The sequence below is a fragment of the Phyllobates terribilis genome, unplaced genomic scaffold (genome assembly GCF_046119375.1).
Source record: "Phyllobates terribilis strain yellow unplaced genomic scaffold, ASM4611937v1 Scaffold_9__5_contigs__length_417890890, whole genome shotgun sequence".
NCBI lineage: Eukaryota > Metazoa > Chordata > Amphibia > Anura > Dendrobatidae > Phyllobates > Phyllobates terribilis.
Window position 1 is genome coordinate 359,133,989 of NW_027362769.1, and position 16,856 is coordinate 359,150,844.

At 42.2% G+C, this 16,856-nt stretch overlaps 1 protein-coding gene across 2 annotated transcripts in view; it reads left to right on the plus strand.

Moving 5' to 3' along the window:
• Positions 1 to 16,856, plus strand: part of SCNN1B (sodium channel epithelial 1 subunit beta) — a 68,527-nt gene that overhangs the window by 16,554 nt on the left and 35,117 nt on the right. The window contains exons 1-5 of one of the 2 annotated variants that reach the window (XM_073648159.1): positions 2,967 to 2,987; positions 4,608 to 4,927; positions 5,015 to 5,309; positions 8,436 to 8,626; positions 9,357 to 9,463. In XM_073648159.1, the coding sequence (XP_073504260.1) occupies positions 2,982 to 2,987; positions 4,608 to 4,927; positions 5,015 to 5,309; positions 8,436 to 8,626; positions 9,357 to 9,463 (919 nt within the window). In that variant the 5' untranslated portion in view covers positions 2,967 to 2,981. Of the gene's footprint in view, positions 1 to 2,966; positions 2,988 to 4,607; positions 4,928 to 5,014; positions 5,310 to 8,435; positions 8,627 to 9,356; positions 9,464 to 16,856 lie in introns of those variants that run through there. The other variant, XM_073648160.1, reaches the window with a different exon arrangement.

Sequence of the window (16,856 nt, forward strand, 5' to 3'; positions counted from 1 at the left end):
CTATTCATGTTATAGGCAAATACATATAGTAAATTCTATATATGTCCTACACCAAAGGCTGAAATGTTCACGTAGAACCAGTATATTGAGAGAAAGAGAAGGTGACATTGTTGTTTCTCGGACATTAGAAGCTACAAACATGGTCAAAATTGTTGGTACCCCTCGTTTAATGAAAGAAAAACCCACAATGGTCACATAAATAACTTGAATCTGACAAAAGTAATAATGAATTAAAAATCTATGAAAATGATCAAATGGAAGTCAGACATTGCTTTTCAACCCTGCTTCCACATAATTTTTTAAAAATGTAAACTCATGAAATAGGCCTGGACAGAAATGATGGTACCCCTGAAAATAATGTGACATAAGGGACATTTTAAATCAAGTTGTGTCCACTAATTAGCATCACAGGTGTCTACAATCTTGTGATCAGTCAGTGGGCCTGTATATAGGGCTACAGATACTCGCTGTGCTGTTTGGTGACATGGTGTGTACCACACTCAACACGGACCAGAGGAAGCAAAGGAAAGAGGAGATTAGAAATAAAATTATAGAGAAGCATGTTAAAGGTAAAGGTTATAAGACCATCTCCAAGCAGCTTGATGTTCCTGTGACTACAGTTGCACATATTATTCAGAAATTTATGGGACAGTAGCCAACCTCCCTGGACCTGGCCGCAAGAGGAAAATTGATGACAAATCAAAGAGACGGATAATACGAATGGTAACAAAAGAGCCCAGGATAACTTCTAAAGAGATTAAAGGTGAACTTCAAGCTCAAGGAACATCAGTGTCAGATCGCACCATCCGTTGTTGTTTGATCCAAAGTGGACTTCATGGGAGACGACCAAGGAGAACACCATTTTTGAAAAAAAATCATAAAAAAGCCAGACTGGAATTTGCCAAACTACATGTTGACAAGCCACAAAGCTTCTGGGAGAATGTCCTATGGACAGATGAGACAAAAATGGAAGTTTTTGGCAAGGCACATCAGCTCTATGTTCACAGATGGAAAAATTAAGCATATCAACAAAAGAACACTGTCCCTACTGTAAAACATGGAGGAGGCTCTGTTATGTTCTGGGGCTGCTTTGCTGCATCTGGCACAGGGTGTCTTGAATCTGTGCAGGGTACAATGAAATCTTAAGACTATCAAGGGATTCTAGAGAGAAATGTGCTGCCCTGTGTCAGAAAGCTGGGTCTCAGTCGCAGGTCATGGGTCTTGCAACAGGATAATGACCCAAAACACACAGCTAAAAACACCCAAAAATGGCTAAGAGGAAAACATTGGACTATTCTGAAGTGGCCTTCTATGAGCCCTCGTCTAAATCCTATTGAGAATCTTTGGAAAGATCCAAAACATGCCGCCTGGAAAAGGCAACCTTCAAACAAGAGACAACTGGAGCAGTTTGCTCATGAGGAGTGGGCCAAAATACCTGTCGAGAGGTGCAGAAGTCTCATTCAATGTTACAGGAATCGTTTGATTGCAGTGATTGCCTCAAAAGGTTGTTCAACAAAATATTAAGTTAAGAGTACCATCATTTCTGTCCAGGCCTATTTCATGAGTTTAATTTTTTTTTTAATTCTGTGGAAGCAGGGTTGAAAAGCAATATCTGACTTTCATTTGTTCATTTTCATAGATTTTTTATTTATTATTACTTTTGTCAGATTCAAGTTATTTCTGTGACCATTGTGGGTTTTTCTTTCATTAAACGAGGGGTACCAACAATTTTGACCACGTGTTTATATAATAGAAACTTAGTATGTTATAGTTACAGAGGACCTCCAGGGTCATCGTGTCCAACCCACTGCTCAATGCAGGGTTTAAGTAAACCATCTCAGACCGATGTCTGTCCAGCCTCTATGTGAAGACGTCCATTCAAGGAGAACTCACCACCTCTCGTGGCCGCCTGTTCCACTCATTGATCACCCTCACTGTCAAAAAGTATTTTCTAATATAAGTACAATTTGGATGCCCTATCCTCATGTAGAGATGCATATGAGTGATCTTCCAAGAGGAAGAAAGCGAATTTGCATCCATTTTTTCCAGAGAGCATTGCCCAGTCTAAAATTCTTCTTTTGGTGGTCTACACAAGAAAAATAGCACTACCTAAACCTCATGTTATGAAACAGATAGTGCTACCATCTTAATTTTTCACCCGCCCAAGATCTTGTTTAGGGTTGCTGGAAGACCCAACATCTTCCACCCAGTATCTTCTATCTAATTTTTAGTTTGTGACTTTCCCCGGTATTTTTTTCACATACTGCTGTCCATATTAACTCTGTATTAGCCCAAATGATCTATTCTTTTAAGCTCATTTGGCTTGGTAGTGCATTGACTTTGACTCCATAGTTGACTATTGACCCCATGTTATATTTGAGTGAATGTGGTTGTATGTTCCATCCTCTCGATTGATTGATTCACCCACCATTAGGGCGTACTTGCTAATTCTGCCAGTTTATATGGTTGTCTTGCAGAAGATGATAAAGTTACTACTAGGGAATTTATTAGCTTGTCATTGTTAATGGGGGACACTTTTCTGGCTCTATATGTAAGACATTATCAAGGCTTTATTGATGGGGTGCTCTTATTTTGGGGGAACTCTGTCTAGTGCTGGGGACAGTATGTCCGTCAGTATTTGTAACTTATGACGAACAAGACAAGAAAGATGCAGCGGACAGATATAAATAAGTATGACTGTGGGATCCGACTACACAGGGCTTATTTGTAGTCTGTTACCATGGAAACAGGATTGCGCTACATAGGAGCTGATCAACATAGAGGAATACATTTAATAAAAAGAATTTACAAAAGTACTTTCTTTTTTTTTTATTTTAGATGCTGTGGAACAATATTAGCATTGTTGACCTAGGTCGGCATTGCCTTTAAGCTATATGTTATATTTTATGGACAATCCTCTGGTCTTGCATATTTTCATTCTGCTACTACTCAAAGATCCAGCATGCGTTTATTGGCTGAGTATGTCGGTATGTGCTGGCAGATGATGAAATAATTTAAATTAATGGAGTTGTGAAATGATGAAGCAATTGGAAGTATCTAGTTTCTTGTCTGACGAGTCTGGGGAGTATACGAAATGAAAGTTTAAAGATAAGGGCATAGGCTATACCCTATTTTGATAATTGTGATTTGGATGGTATCATTTCTAGTCTTAAATTGTTTCCTATCAGCAATAAGGCCATGTGTCAATGTTACAGCACCGCGCAAATTTGGATCTGTACAGAGCCATAAATAGAGTACCCATAGAAGTCTATGGAGCCATTATTCTACATTGCTTCTAGGGAACAATACTTCTGTAATATGGAGCCATACAGGGGCACCATATGGAGGCAAAAGGAGAGTGGAGCTGAAACACTCTGATTTGTATTGTTTTGGCATATGAAATAATATTTGGTAACATGTCCCCTTCAGTATTTACACAGGTACAGGACCATATATAAGACTGTGAATGGGACTGATTCTGCCATTATCGTCATAGCACGGCCAGTGTCGGACTTCCTCTACTCAACAATTAGGCTAGCAAGGCAATGTCCTATAAAATCTTTTAAGCTCTGTCCATAAGCTCAGATAGTTCACATAGACATCAGAGATACAGTTCCTTCACTCACAACACACCTTTACAAGCCAGAGTAACTTCCGCTCTAGAGGACACTCATAAAAGTAAGCTCATATGACATTTATTTCAAAGTGAAGGAGGTTGAGTCATTAGGACATCTTTTGCCAATAAGCATAGATATCGTTCCAATCTTCAAAACTCCTCTTTAACACCCAGAGTTTGCATCTGCAAAATGAAGCTACTGGTCTAGAGAATCACAATAAAAGTGGCCTCCATGTGTCTCTTACCTCAAAGTTAAAGTGATTGTGCTTGTTCCATCAGGACAAACTCTGTCCCCATGGTCATGGATGTGGTTCCACTGCTCAGAACTCCTCTTTAAAAGCTGGAGTTGAGAACTACTGCAGAAGAGAAGCCTGAAGACCCCCACTGATTAGAATAGGAGCCATGTTATACCACCATAACCTTTGACCTTATTGAATGTATTGCCTAAACTCGTAAATTCCTATGGTAATGTTCAATAAATAAATTAGTTGGGAGCATATCTGGTGTTACGTGACTTTGGGCCGACAATAGCACACCCAAATCATCGGCTAGGCTTTAATAGTATGTGAGGCGAAGTCTTTCTGCATAGATTGGCAGTTGTGTAAAATTCCATTAGCTTTGCAGCTACTAACTGGCATTGAGTATTCTTACTGAGTTTACTAACTTGTTTAGTTTTTCTCCAATTTTATTTACATTTTCATGTATGGGTTGTGGCCTAAAAGTCAACAATCTGGATTTCACCAGGACAATCCTGGAAATCTAACCACAAAGGAATGGGATTCGTCCAAGCCCTGCTCCAAATAGCTGTTCATACCCATATTGGGTTGAGCCCAGAGTGGAGCTTAAACTTCTGATATGAGTTTTTGAAATTTTAGGAATTATGCCACAGCTGTTAAGGGACAGAGAATGTATTTAACATGTATATATATTTTTGTAAACTATGCTAAAAAATTTGTTATATTGACAATTTCAACGTTTCGACCCTTTACAGAACAAGATGAAGAATGTTAAACGGTATTTCACAAGGGCCCTACACCGGATGCAGAAGGGTCCAGGATACACCTATAAAGAGCTCCTCGTCTGGTTCTGCAATAACACAAATACCCATGGTCCAAAGCGAATTATCTGTGAGGGACCCAAAAAGAGAGTGATGTGGTTTATCTTGACCTTATTTTTTGCTTCCCTTGTCTTCTGGCAGTGGGGTCTTGTCATACAAACGTATCTGTCCTATGGGGTCAGTGTGTCCCTCTCCATAGGTTTTAACACCATGGTATTTCCTGCCGTGACTTTCTGCAATGCCAATCCTTTTAAGTGAGTATGAAGAGTCATATATTTTGTCACATCTATTGGATCCAAATCTCTCGTGATGTTAAGGTCGCTCATATCTTCTCATTTCAGATACTCACGTGTTAAGCCGTACCTGAATGATTTGGATGAGCTTGTTGATACGGCTTTGGACCGGATCCAGTATTTCAGCCAAGGGGACTTTGCTGTGCCGACTCCAAGCAACGAAAATGGGACCCTTGACCCGAGTTTGTGGAATCACATGCCGATAGTTATCATTAACGAAAATGACCCTGACAACCCAGTGGTCTATAACATATTTGACAGCAACACCGATTACTCTGACATTATTGCAACCAAAGAAAACCAAACATTCTACGCGGAGAGATTCAAGGTGGCGATTCAACTGGTAGGCGTTTAATATTACTAAAGGGATATTTCGGTGTGCACTGTGCTACCTAAATTCACGGTTAGAGCATGGTGTCAACATTGAAGTACGCAACTTAGGGATAGTTCACATGTGTCAGATTTAGAGGTGCAAATCCACAAAAGTCCTTTACACCTTCCAATCGTTATAAAAGTCATATAAACCGTTAATAGTAGTCAACAAGATGTCCCAGTCACAATGCTGTAAACGTGAGAGGTAGAGGAGAACTTGGGTGACCTCTGCTTGTGTACTGCTTGTCACCATAAATCGGTGAAGGGTTGCAGCTCTCTGGAACAATATGTGAGATTATAAAACATTTCTGATGTAATTGTGCTTGTAAACTTTCGATGATGTCTGGACTCAGTAAGCAACGTCCAACCCAAGGTGACTCAAAAACTCCACTACTGCTTGACTATACTGACTTTTTCCAGGTGGGTGATATTTATTATCAAGAAATAAATCAATGACCCACAGTTGTGTTGGCTCAGATCCCTATGATGGGCCAAAAATGTCTGAGGGTATGTTGTTACCTCCACATTATCCCACACAGGAGATTATAATAAAGGGTGTTTGTGCTGGTGTACAGCCTAAGGGTGACTCTAGCCACCAAATCATCCCCTCTAGATATGGTGGTAGAGTAGACTAATGGAGATTTACCAAGAGGAAAATATTTTGTTTTCTGTACAAAATACAAGGGTCAACGAAGAATGGATTGTTGGTTCCCCACCCACCGTCCATCACTACAGGCAAGTGACTAATCAGCCCTTCTCCTCAGTTACACTCCTAAATTAAGGATGAGGTGTATGTGACCCAACAATGCTGCTGTAGTAGTGATCCCGGAGCTCAGGAGGTTCCCACCCAACAGCAAGAGATGACGCATCCAAGTAATAAGATATGTTTTTGGCATACAATAGGCCAGCACCTTTATAGGAAAACATAATCTCCAGCATTTTCCTGTAAAAAGATAGAAAAGAAGAAAAGCTTTATCTTCACAATTGCCCCCTGTAGGTCACGGCTTTCATTCGGATGGAAAATCTTATGCGTGCTTCCAATAGAAAGAATAAATGACATGAGAACAAAGGTATATATATATCACATAGCTGGGACAGATTATCCTACATCTGAGTCCTGTATAGAACCTGCTCTAAAAATACCACAAATAACTGGAGACGTAATGGGGCCAGTGAGAAGTGCTGGGGGATTTAAGCTCTAAAGCGTGCAAAAGTGTGAATGTATTACTGAAGATGTAACTCAAAATGAGAACAAAATTAATGTATGTACACAGTGACTGCACCAGCAGAATAGTGAGTGCAGCTCTGGAGTATAATACAGGATGTAACTCAGGATCAGTAATGTAATGTATGTACACAGTGACTGCACCAGCAGAATAGTGAGTGCAGCTCTGGAGTATAATACAGGATGTAACTCAGGATCAGTACAGGATCAGTAATGTAATGTGTGTACACAGTGACTGCACCAGCAGAATAGTGAGTGCAGCTCTGGAGTATAATACAGGATGTAACTCAGGATCAGTAATGTATGTACACAGTGACTGCACCAGCAGAATAGTGAGTGCAGCTCTGGAGTATAATACAGGATGTAACTCAGGATCAGTACAGGATAAGTAATGTAATGTATGTACACAGTGACTGCACCAGCAGAATAGTGAGTGCAGCTCTGGGGTATAATACAGGAGGTAACTCAGGATCAGTACAGGATCAGTAATGTAATGTATGTACACAGTGACTGCACCAGCAGAATAGTGAGTGCAGCTCTGGAGTATAATACAGGATGTAACTCAGGATCAGTACAGGATCAGTAATGTAATGCATGTACACAGTGACTGCACCAGCAGAATAGTGAGTGCAGCTCTGGAGTATAATACAGGGATGTAACTCAGGATCAGTACTGGATCAGTAATGTAATGTATGTATACAGTGACTGCACCAGCAGAATAGTGAGTGCAGCTCTGGAGTATAATACAGGATGTAACTCAGGATCAGTACAGGATCAGCAATGTAATGTATGTATACAGTGACTGCACCAGCAGAATAGTGAGTGCAGCTCTGGAGTATAATACAGGATGTAACTCAGGATTAGTACAGGATCAGTAATGTAATGTATGTATACAGTGACTGCACCAGCAGAATAGTGAGTGCAGCTCTGGAGTATAATACAGGATGTAACTCAGGATCAGTAATGTAATGTATGCACACAGTGACTGCACCAGCAGAATAGTGAGTGCAGCTCTGGAGTATAATACAGGATGTAACTCAGGATCAGTACAGGATCAGTAATGTAATGTATGAACATAGTGACTCCACCAGCAGAATAGTGAGTGCAGCTCTGGAGTATAATACAGGATGTAACTCAGGATCAGTACAGGATAAGTAATGTAATGTATGTACACAGTGACTGCACCAGCAGAATAGTGAGTGCTGCTCTGGAGTATAATACAGGATGTAACTCAGGATCAGTAAAGGATCAGTAATGTAATGTATAAAGTGACTCAACTTTTCAAGAGACTACAAAAAAAGAGTAACAAGCTAGTTTCTTTCCAATAGTATTTACAAATATATGTGGTCAGAGGTAAATTCACCATTGCCCCTGTCCTAGCATAATACTACGCCACTTGCTCTCTGTCTGTGCAGACGACAAGCAGGTTACTACACGTGACACAAGCGTCTGGCACTCATCATCAGTTGACTTAATCCTTGTAAAATCCTGTCTGCCCACTTAAAAAAGAAGCCGGTAAACAATTCATTGGAACATAGAGCGCGGAGATACAAAGCCTTCATTCTATATCAGTCTCTGGCAGGTTCTATCCAGATATCGTTTGCCAGTTACTTTTATACAGAATTACTGTGTCACACAATGAAGCGGCGTCCCCGGCTCGTGTCAGTTTGGATTTTTTGGGAACAGGAATTTCGACAGAGTATTGGTCCCTACAGATCCCCCACCGGGATTATACTACCCAACTCACGATCAAACTCTTACAGGACAGCGATTAGGCAGAGCTATTGTGCATACTTTAAGGAGAATCATTGCCTTTTATGATCTATGTAATATTTCATACATTGTTAACAAAACCTTGAATTTCTCCTATAGTGCACCAACAACGGGACACAATGTGAATACAGGAACTTTACCAGCGGCATTCAAGCCATACGGGAATGGTACCTTCTGCAGTTTTCCAGCATTTTTTCGAGAATAGACAAAAATGAAAAGATTGAAATGGGCTACAAGGCCGAAGATATGATCCTCACCTGCATGTTCGGAGGCGAAGCCTGCAGTTACAGGTACCTGATGAATAAAGCAAAAATTCACATTTATATCCAGCTATTGTCTGTTGTATTGATTCAATTATACTGTTTGTATTATACTCCAGAGCTGCATTCATAATTCTGCAGAATTCAGAATTAAATTTTCCCTCCACATTTGCCGACCTAGTGACACAACTTTGAAATCTGTTAAACTTATAGGGGCCAAATTATTTTTTCTTTCGCAAGTTTTTTTTTGTCTAGTTTTGTGTGTTTCGCGCCTATTTTTAATATGCGCCATATTCATCTTTTCAATTGTGCTTACTTTAAAGACACTTTTTTTATGTGTTTTATTTAATCCACGCAAAATTCATGAATTGTGTGCACCACTTTGAAGAGTATGTCAACAAATAACAAAAAAAAAAAAAAGAAAAGTGACCTAAAAAAATAAAAATTAAAAATTATCAATCTGGGCCATAGTCTTCACACTGGGCAATGAACGATAATAAATCTAATAAAGCTAGCACTGGTGCTCATACCATTAAAGTGCTGGGTTTTGCCGTCCAAAAAAATATTTACCAACCTTTTGGCTTGTAAATCAGGACATATAAGTTGGCCATAGGGTTGGGTAAAACGGTAAGTTGACAGCCCACTTATGGGTTCAACTAATACAAACCCCACCAAGGACTATGCAAAACATTGGCTTTGATTGTTCCCTTCTATCCCGTTTCCTTAAGACAGAAAATAAGAGCAGTCTTGTCTTTTGCAGAAATTTTACTCAAATTTACGACCAGGACTATGGAAACTGTTACATCTTCAACTGGGGCCAAGAAGGTCAGGACTTGTTGGCTTCTGCTAACCCCGGAGCAGACTTCGGTAGGTGTGTGCTTCTTCAAGCTGCAAAATGAAAACCTAAATTCATGGAGAAACTTCAGATTCTCGGTATTCTTTCCAAAAGATGAAGCTGGTGGTTTTGGAAAATTCCAAAATTAGAAAAACATGGTCGCTTTCTTCCTGAAACAGCGCCACACCTGTCCATGGGCTGTCTGTAATATGGAGGCTATGCTCTATTAAAGTGAATGAGGCTATAATACAAGTCAGGGCCGGCACCAGGGTTACGCAGGACATTGGGTGACAGAGTCCCGGTGGGCCCGTATTCGCTTTTGATTTGTTCTTCTTGCTTTCCAAGTGCTATAACTTTTTTTATTATTCAGTCAATAGAGATGTATCAGGGCTTGTTTTTTGGCTGTACATGGTGTAGATTTTATCAAAATTGACAGCAGCATACAAGGGGTTAAACTGCAGCAATCAGAGCAAGCTTTGATCATAGCGCTTATATTCAGGTGTCAGCTGTACAACACAGCCGGCACCCACACTATATAGAACATGCTCAGGTCCTGAGCCCACTCCAAACATCCAGGATGCACAGGGCCGAGTGGGCCCTCCATGCACAATTGGCCCCTGGCTCTTGCCCTGGTTCACGGGTTGCTGCCACTGGCCCTGATACTAGACACATTCTCTGAAGTGATGTGGTGCTGTTTTTTTAAGGAAGAATGCAGCCATGTTTTTCTATCTGGCCACTATAAGGCCAATATATGGTACCTTTAGGCATCTTTGGGTGGAGATCCATTGGGAACACCAGAGGGGAGATGACCCCTTGAGGTAACCTTCATCCGTATTGTGCACACATGACACATTGTTGGTAACATCTAATAGGATATTTATGGCTTATTGCCTAGGAAATAGGCACAAGATTCAACAGATTAACTTCAGACTCACCTCCAAAGAGGGTTGTCTATTGCTGGACCTTAGGTAGATAATTATTTCATGAGTACCAGGGCCAACCGGGATAACTTCTGGCTCTCCGGTGGACGAGTCTGATGCTTCTTGTAGTGGTCGACTTATTCAGTTCCTTATGAGTTGAAGTTTAATTCTCAGCAAACAGGAGTAAATGGAAAAGAATAATCCCCTAGTTTAGAAGAAGACCTACTAAGATCTATTCTACCCAACATTTAATTGAAACGGGGACCATAAATAAGTATTTACGTGAGATCTTATATCTGAGGCTGATCCTACTAGTTTTATAGTTGGCCAGGTAATTAAGGACAATGGGATTTAGCTTAGAAGAAGACCTACTAAGATCTACGCTACCCAACATTCAATTGAAATGGGGACCATAAATGAGTATTTAAGTGAGATGTTATATCTAGGGCCCATTCTACTAGTTTTATAGTTGGCCGGGTAATTAAGAACAATGGGATTTAGCTTAGAAGAAGACCTACTAAGATCTATGCCACCCAACATTCAATTGAAATGGGGACCATAAATGAGTATTTAAGTGAGATGTTATATCTAAGGCTGATCCTACTAGTTTTATAGATGGACGGGTAATTAAGGACAATGGGCTTTAGCTTAGAAGAAGACCTACTAAGATCTACTCTACCCAACATTTAATTGAAATGGGGGCCATAAATAATTATTTACATGAGATCTTATTTCTGACGCTGATCCTACTAGTTTTATAGTTGGCCGGGTAATTAAAAACAATGGGCTTTAGCTTAGAAGGAGACCTACTAAAATCTACTCTACCCAACATTTAATTGAAATGGGGAATATAATTATTTACGTGAGATCTTTTGTCTGACGCTGATCCTACTAGTTTTATAGTTGGCTGGGTAATAAAGGACGATGGCATTTAGAAGTAGACCTACTAAAATCTACTCTACCCAACATTTAATTGAAATGGGGACCATAAATAATTATTTAAGTGAGATGTTATATCTAAGGCCGATCCTACTAGTTTTATAGTTGGCTGGGTAATTAAGGACAATGGGCTTTAGCTTAGAAGGAGACCTACTAAGATCTACTCTACCCAACATTTAATTGAAATGGGGACCATAAATGAGTATTTGCGTGAGATCTTATATCTGAGGCTGATCTTACTAGTTTTATAAATGGACGGGTAATTAAGGACAATGGGCTTTAGCTTAGAAGAAGACCTACTAAGATCTACTCTACCCAACATTTAATTGAAATGGGGACCATAAATGAGTATTTACGGGAGATCTTAGATCTAAGGCCGATCCTACTAGTTTTATAGTTGGCGGGTAATTAAGGACAATGGGCTTTAGCTTAGAAGGAGACCTACTAAGAGCTACTCTACCCAACATTTAGTTGAAATGGGGACCATAAATAATTATTTACGTGAGCTCTTATGTCTGACGCTGATCCTACTAGTTTGATAGTTGGCCGGGTAATTAAGGACAATGGGCTTTAGCTTAGAAGGAGACCTACTAAGATCTACTCTACCCAACATTTAATTTCAATGGGGAACATAAATAATTATTTACGTGAGATCTTATGTCTGATGCTGATCCTACTAGTTTTATAGTTGGCTGGGTAATTAAGAACAATGGGCTTTAGCTTAGAAGGAGACCTACTAAGATCTACTCTACCCAAGATTTAATTGAAATGGGGACCATAAATGAGTATTTACGTGAGATCTTATATCTGAGGCTGATCCTACTAGTTTTATAGATGGACGGGTAATTAAGGACAATGGGCTTTAGCTTAGAAGAAGACCTACTAAGATCTACTCTACCCAACATTTAATTGAAATGGGGAATATAAATGAGTATTTACGGGAGATCTTATATCTAAGGCCGATCCTACTAGTTTTATAGTTGGCCGGGTAATTAAGGACAATGGGCTTTAGCTTAGAAGGAGACCTACTAAGAGCTACTCTACCCAACATTTATTTGAAATGGGGACCATAAATAATTATTTACGTGAGATCTTATGTCTGACGCTGATCCTACTAGTTTTATAGTTGGCCGGGTAATTAAGGACAATGGGCTTTAGCTTAGAAGGAGACCTACTAAGATCTACTCTACCCAACATTTAATTTCAATGGGGAACATAAATAATTATTTACGTGAGATCTTATGTCTGATGCTGATCCTACTAGTTTTATAGTTGGCTGGGTAATTAAGGACAATGGGCTTTAGCTTAGAAGGAGACCTACTAAGATCTATTCTACCCAACATTTAATTGAAATGGGGACCATAAATAAGTATTTACGTGAGATCTTATGTCTGACGCTGATCCTACTAGTTTTATAGTTGGCCGGGTAATTAAGGACAATGGGCTTTAGCTTAGAAGGAGACCTACTAAGATCTACTCTACCCAACATTTAATTGAAATGGGGACCATAAATAAGTATTTACGTGAGATCTTATGTCTGACGCTGATTCTACTAGCTTTATAGTAGGCAGGGTAATTAAGGACAATGGGCTTTAGCTTAGAAGGAGACCTACTAAGATCTACTCTACCCAACATTTAATTGAAATGGGGAACATAAATAATTATTTACGTGAGATCTTATGTCTGATGCTGATCTTACTAGTTTTATAGTTGGCTGGGTAATTAAGGACAATGGGATTTAGCTTTGAAGAAGACCTACTAAGATCTACTCTACCCAACATTTAATTGAAATGGGGACCATAAATGAGTATTTACGTGAGATCTTATATCTAAGGCCGATCCTACTAGTTTTATAGTTGGCCGGGTAATTAAGGACAATGGGATTTGTAGGCAATCACTGTGCTTCAAGGCACACACAGGAACAAACTGGGTTCTACAGAGAAATGCCAACTCACTGTGTGCCAGTCTAGTGTTACATCATATGTTCTTCTCCATTTCATCACCTCGAAGAGAACAAGTCATATACAGCAAATACAGGATAATGCCAGATGCGTATTTTCTTTTGTTAGGCTCAGGCCATCCATGTCATCTATGGGGATTATATCTGTCGCTCTATGGCCAATGAAGGAACGTAGGGACATAAAGTCATAACTTTGAAAATGTTCTCGATTTAAAATCTCCTACCGTTTTGTGTATACAGCTCCTGTGCAGACTTATACATCTCCATGGCTACTGGCTGCACACATCCTGATTTTGGAGCCAAGTGTTACTCCCTTTTCTCCCATCTGTAGGTTACCAAGAAGAGGGCAGAGAGAGAGGAGTGATACATGACTGCAGGATTGGGCATATCCTTAGAGGGGCACAATATGACAATACATGACTTCCGCCTGTTAAGTGACAGTCATCTGTGTGAGTCGTTACAGGTCACGTTTGTTATTATAGTGGTGCCCGCAATGAGACGAAACAGCTCAGAGCATGGGTGTTATTAATTCTGAATTCAGGAACAAGCCATTTGCTATGGGCAGACATAATTATAAGTTATTAATTTGTCCTGGAGATAATTGTATACAGTAGGTCGGTGATGGGTGGCGAAGACATTTATGTCACCCTTCCACTGAACACTTTCCTATACATAGTTTTCTAGTAGCAGATTAAAGGGGATGTGTCATCAGAACATGACCTATTGTTTAAATGTGCTGGGTGTACTTTATTGTTCATGTTGATTTTTTTTGTATTATTTTTCATATCACTCACGATCTATTAAAAAATGGTCATTGTATAAGGAGGAGGAGGTGAGCTGTGATATCACTGATTGTGAATGGTGGATCCTGTTATCTACTGTATATAGAGGTGATATCAGTCATTGTACTGGATGTGGAGTCACTTCATTTGTTGTCTCCAGCTGTCTACAGCAGACCCTTCATTTGGGGATCAGTGGGGATCCCATTAGTCTGACCCCTAGCAATCCACAACTTATTACCTATCCTGTGGATACCTGATAACTCTCCTGTTTGGGGACAACCCTTTAATATTCCATAACGCACACAGACATGTCCTGCAAGAATTTCAACAGCCTGTTATAGGGTCAGTAGAGGACATGGAAGAATCTACTGCATATAAAGATGCTACCAGTCATTGTATAGGAGGAGGAGGTGAGCTGTGACATCACATATTGTGAATGGCGAATTCTGTGTGATCTGCTGTATATAGAGATGCTATCAGTCATTGTACAGAAGGAGGAGGTGAGCTGTGACATCACCTATTGTGAATGATGGATCCTGTGTTATCTACTGTATATAGAGATGCTACCAGTCATTGTATAGGAGGAGGAGGTGAGCTGTGACATCACATATTGTGAATGGTGGATTCTGTGTTATCTACTGCATATAGATGTGTTATCAGTCATTGTACAGGAGGAGGAGGTGAGCTGTGACATCACTTATTGTGAATAGTGGATCCTGTTATCTACTGTATAAATGTGGCACCCCAGGGGTCTGGTTTCCACAGTAACGGCAATGTTATGTCTGAGAGCAGGTGGGAGGTCTCTTGGTCAGGGATCCTGTGCATGCCACACCTCCTGCCCAGTCCTGGGAGGGGAAGAACTTCCCCTATATAAACCTAGGGCTGAGGCAGGGTTAGTGAGTAGAGAAGAAGTAGAGACAGAGAAGAGAAGTAGATATAGGAAAGAACATCAGGAGCTCTGTGGGAGCAGTACTACAAGGAGTCAGGGGCTGGCAGCTGCAGAGCTCGCCCTGACTGAGAAGTTATCTCCGGACCCGGAGTCCGAGGCTGTGGGGACTAACTCCTATCCAGCAGCAGAAACCGACCGGCAGGGGATTGCAGGTCCTCTGGCCCAGAAACCCGAAGGCACGGTCACACGCGTGGGACCAGCACCGCCGTCGTGGAGCGGAAGCTACTAGAAGGCCCCGAGTCACTGGCCATACGGGTGAGCACCACACGGTACACTCAGGGACGTGGGCTACTTATACCCGCTTCTAGCAAGGTAGCCAGAAGAGTATCGTTAGTTTGGGAGGCCTACAACTCCGCCTGGCCAGGGGAGATCCCATCTGCTCAAGGACTGACCAGGCCCCAATCGCTAGCCAGTACTCCGGGAGGGTCTATCGTTGTCACCAGTAAAGACCCTGAACTACACTGTACCGTCTCTGAGTGGTTCCTGCTACCCCCATCATCCACGTCGGCTGCCCTGAGGCCATACCCCTCCCGTTGGGGGTTATACTATCACGCTGCACAATCCTACCACCGGCCTCAGCGGTCTGCCCTGCAGCAGCAGCTCCTTAGCTGTACTCAACGGGTGGCGTAGTCGTCCAACATCTACCGCTAATACAGCGCCACTTAGTCTGACTCCCTGGGCACGGACCGGATCACCGCCACGAGACTACAACCCTCAAGAGATCCGGCTCCGGGTAAGCTCCCGCGTGCGCAACGCAGCGCGACACAGGCCCAGGGGCGCGTCAACTTTTGGCGTAGTCGGCAGGATTTCGTGCCCGCAACCACCGGGTACTGCGTGCCTGAAAAAGACTGTTCAAACTTACCTGTGGTGAAGATTCCCGCCATCCGGCGCCATCTTCCGCTTCCTTCCCGCCATCGGTGGAGTTTTCCCGCCATCCGGCGCCATCTTCGGCCTTCTTCCCGCCATACGTGGAGTTTTCCCGCCATTGGACGCCATCTTGAGGACGCCGCGCGGGAAGAAGAGGGGCGTGGACTCCGAAAGCGCGCGAGAACTGAAGCCCCGCCTCACGTCCGGACGTTGCGTAAGGTCCTGGAAGGAGCCCAGCAGACGCCGACGTCACAGGAGCGCGACGGAAGGTCCTCAACCCTGACAATCCACTGCGGAGCCGCGGCCTACGGAAGAGGATCATCGCAAGGTAGACCACGGTCCACTAGGGGGGAGAAGGATGTCGGATACGGAGGAGAGCTTCACCGCTTCAACCCCCGCCAGCGCCACCGCTGTTGCGGTCATGCCTTTCACCATGCCCTATATCCCGGGGGCAGCCTGGCTACCCCAGTACTCAGGGGAGTCACATACCCTGCATGACTTTAGAGAAAAGCTGGATAGCCTCTTCCAGGTGTACCCCCTCACAGAGGAGCAAAAAGTGAGCATCCTGGTGGCCCAATTAACCTGAGCAGCCCAAAGGGAGGTAAAGTCCTGGCCACCTGGGGGGAGGACTGTCGCAGGGATACTAACCCGGCTGAGGGACACCTTTGATACCCGCACCTCAGCCGAGATCAAGCTTAGATTCTACGGGTGCAAACAGCGGGCACATGAGAGTATAAGGGACTATGCCCTGAACCTACAAGAGGCCCTGAGAGCCATTAAGCAGACCGACCCTGACGGCGTGGGAGACGAGGACAGGCTGTTGACTGAACAATTTATAGAGGGTTTATATTGCAATGCCCACCGAACCCAGTTGCGGGCAATGGCCTTACAGGACCCTCATCTGGGATTTGCACAGTTCAAGGACAGAGCCATCCGGGTGCTTCGAGAACCGGCACCAGGTGGCGTTGTGACCCCCAGACGCCCCACTACCACTTACCACCAGGAGGC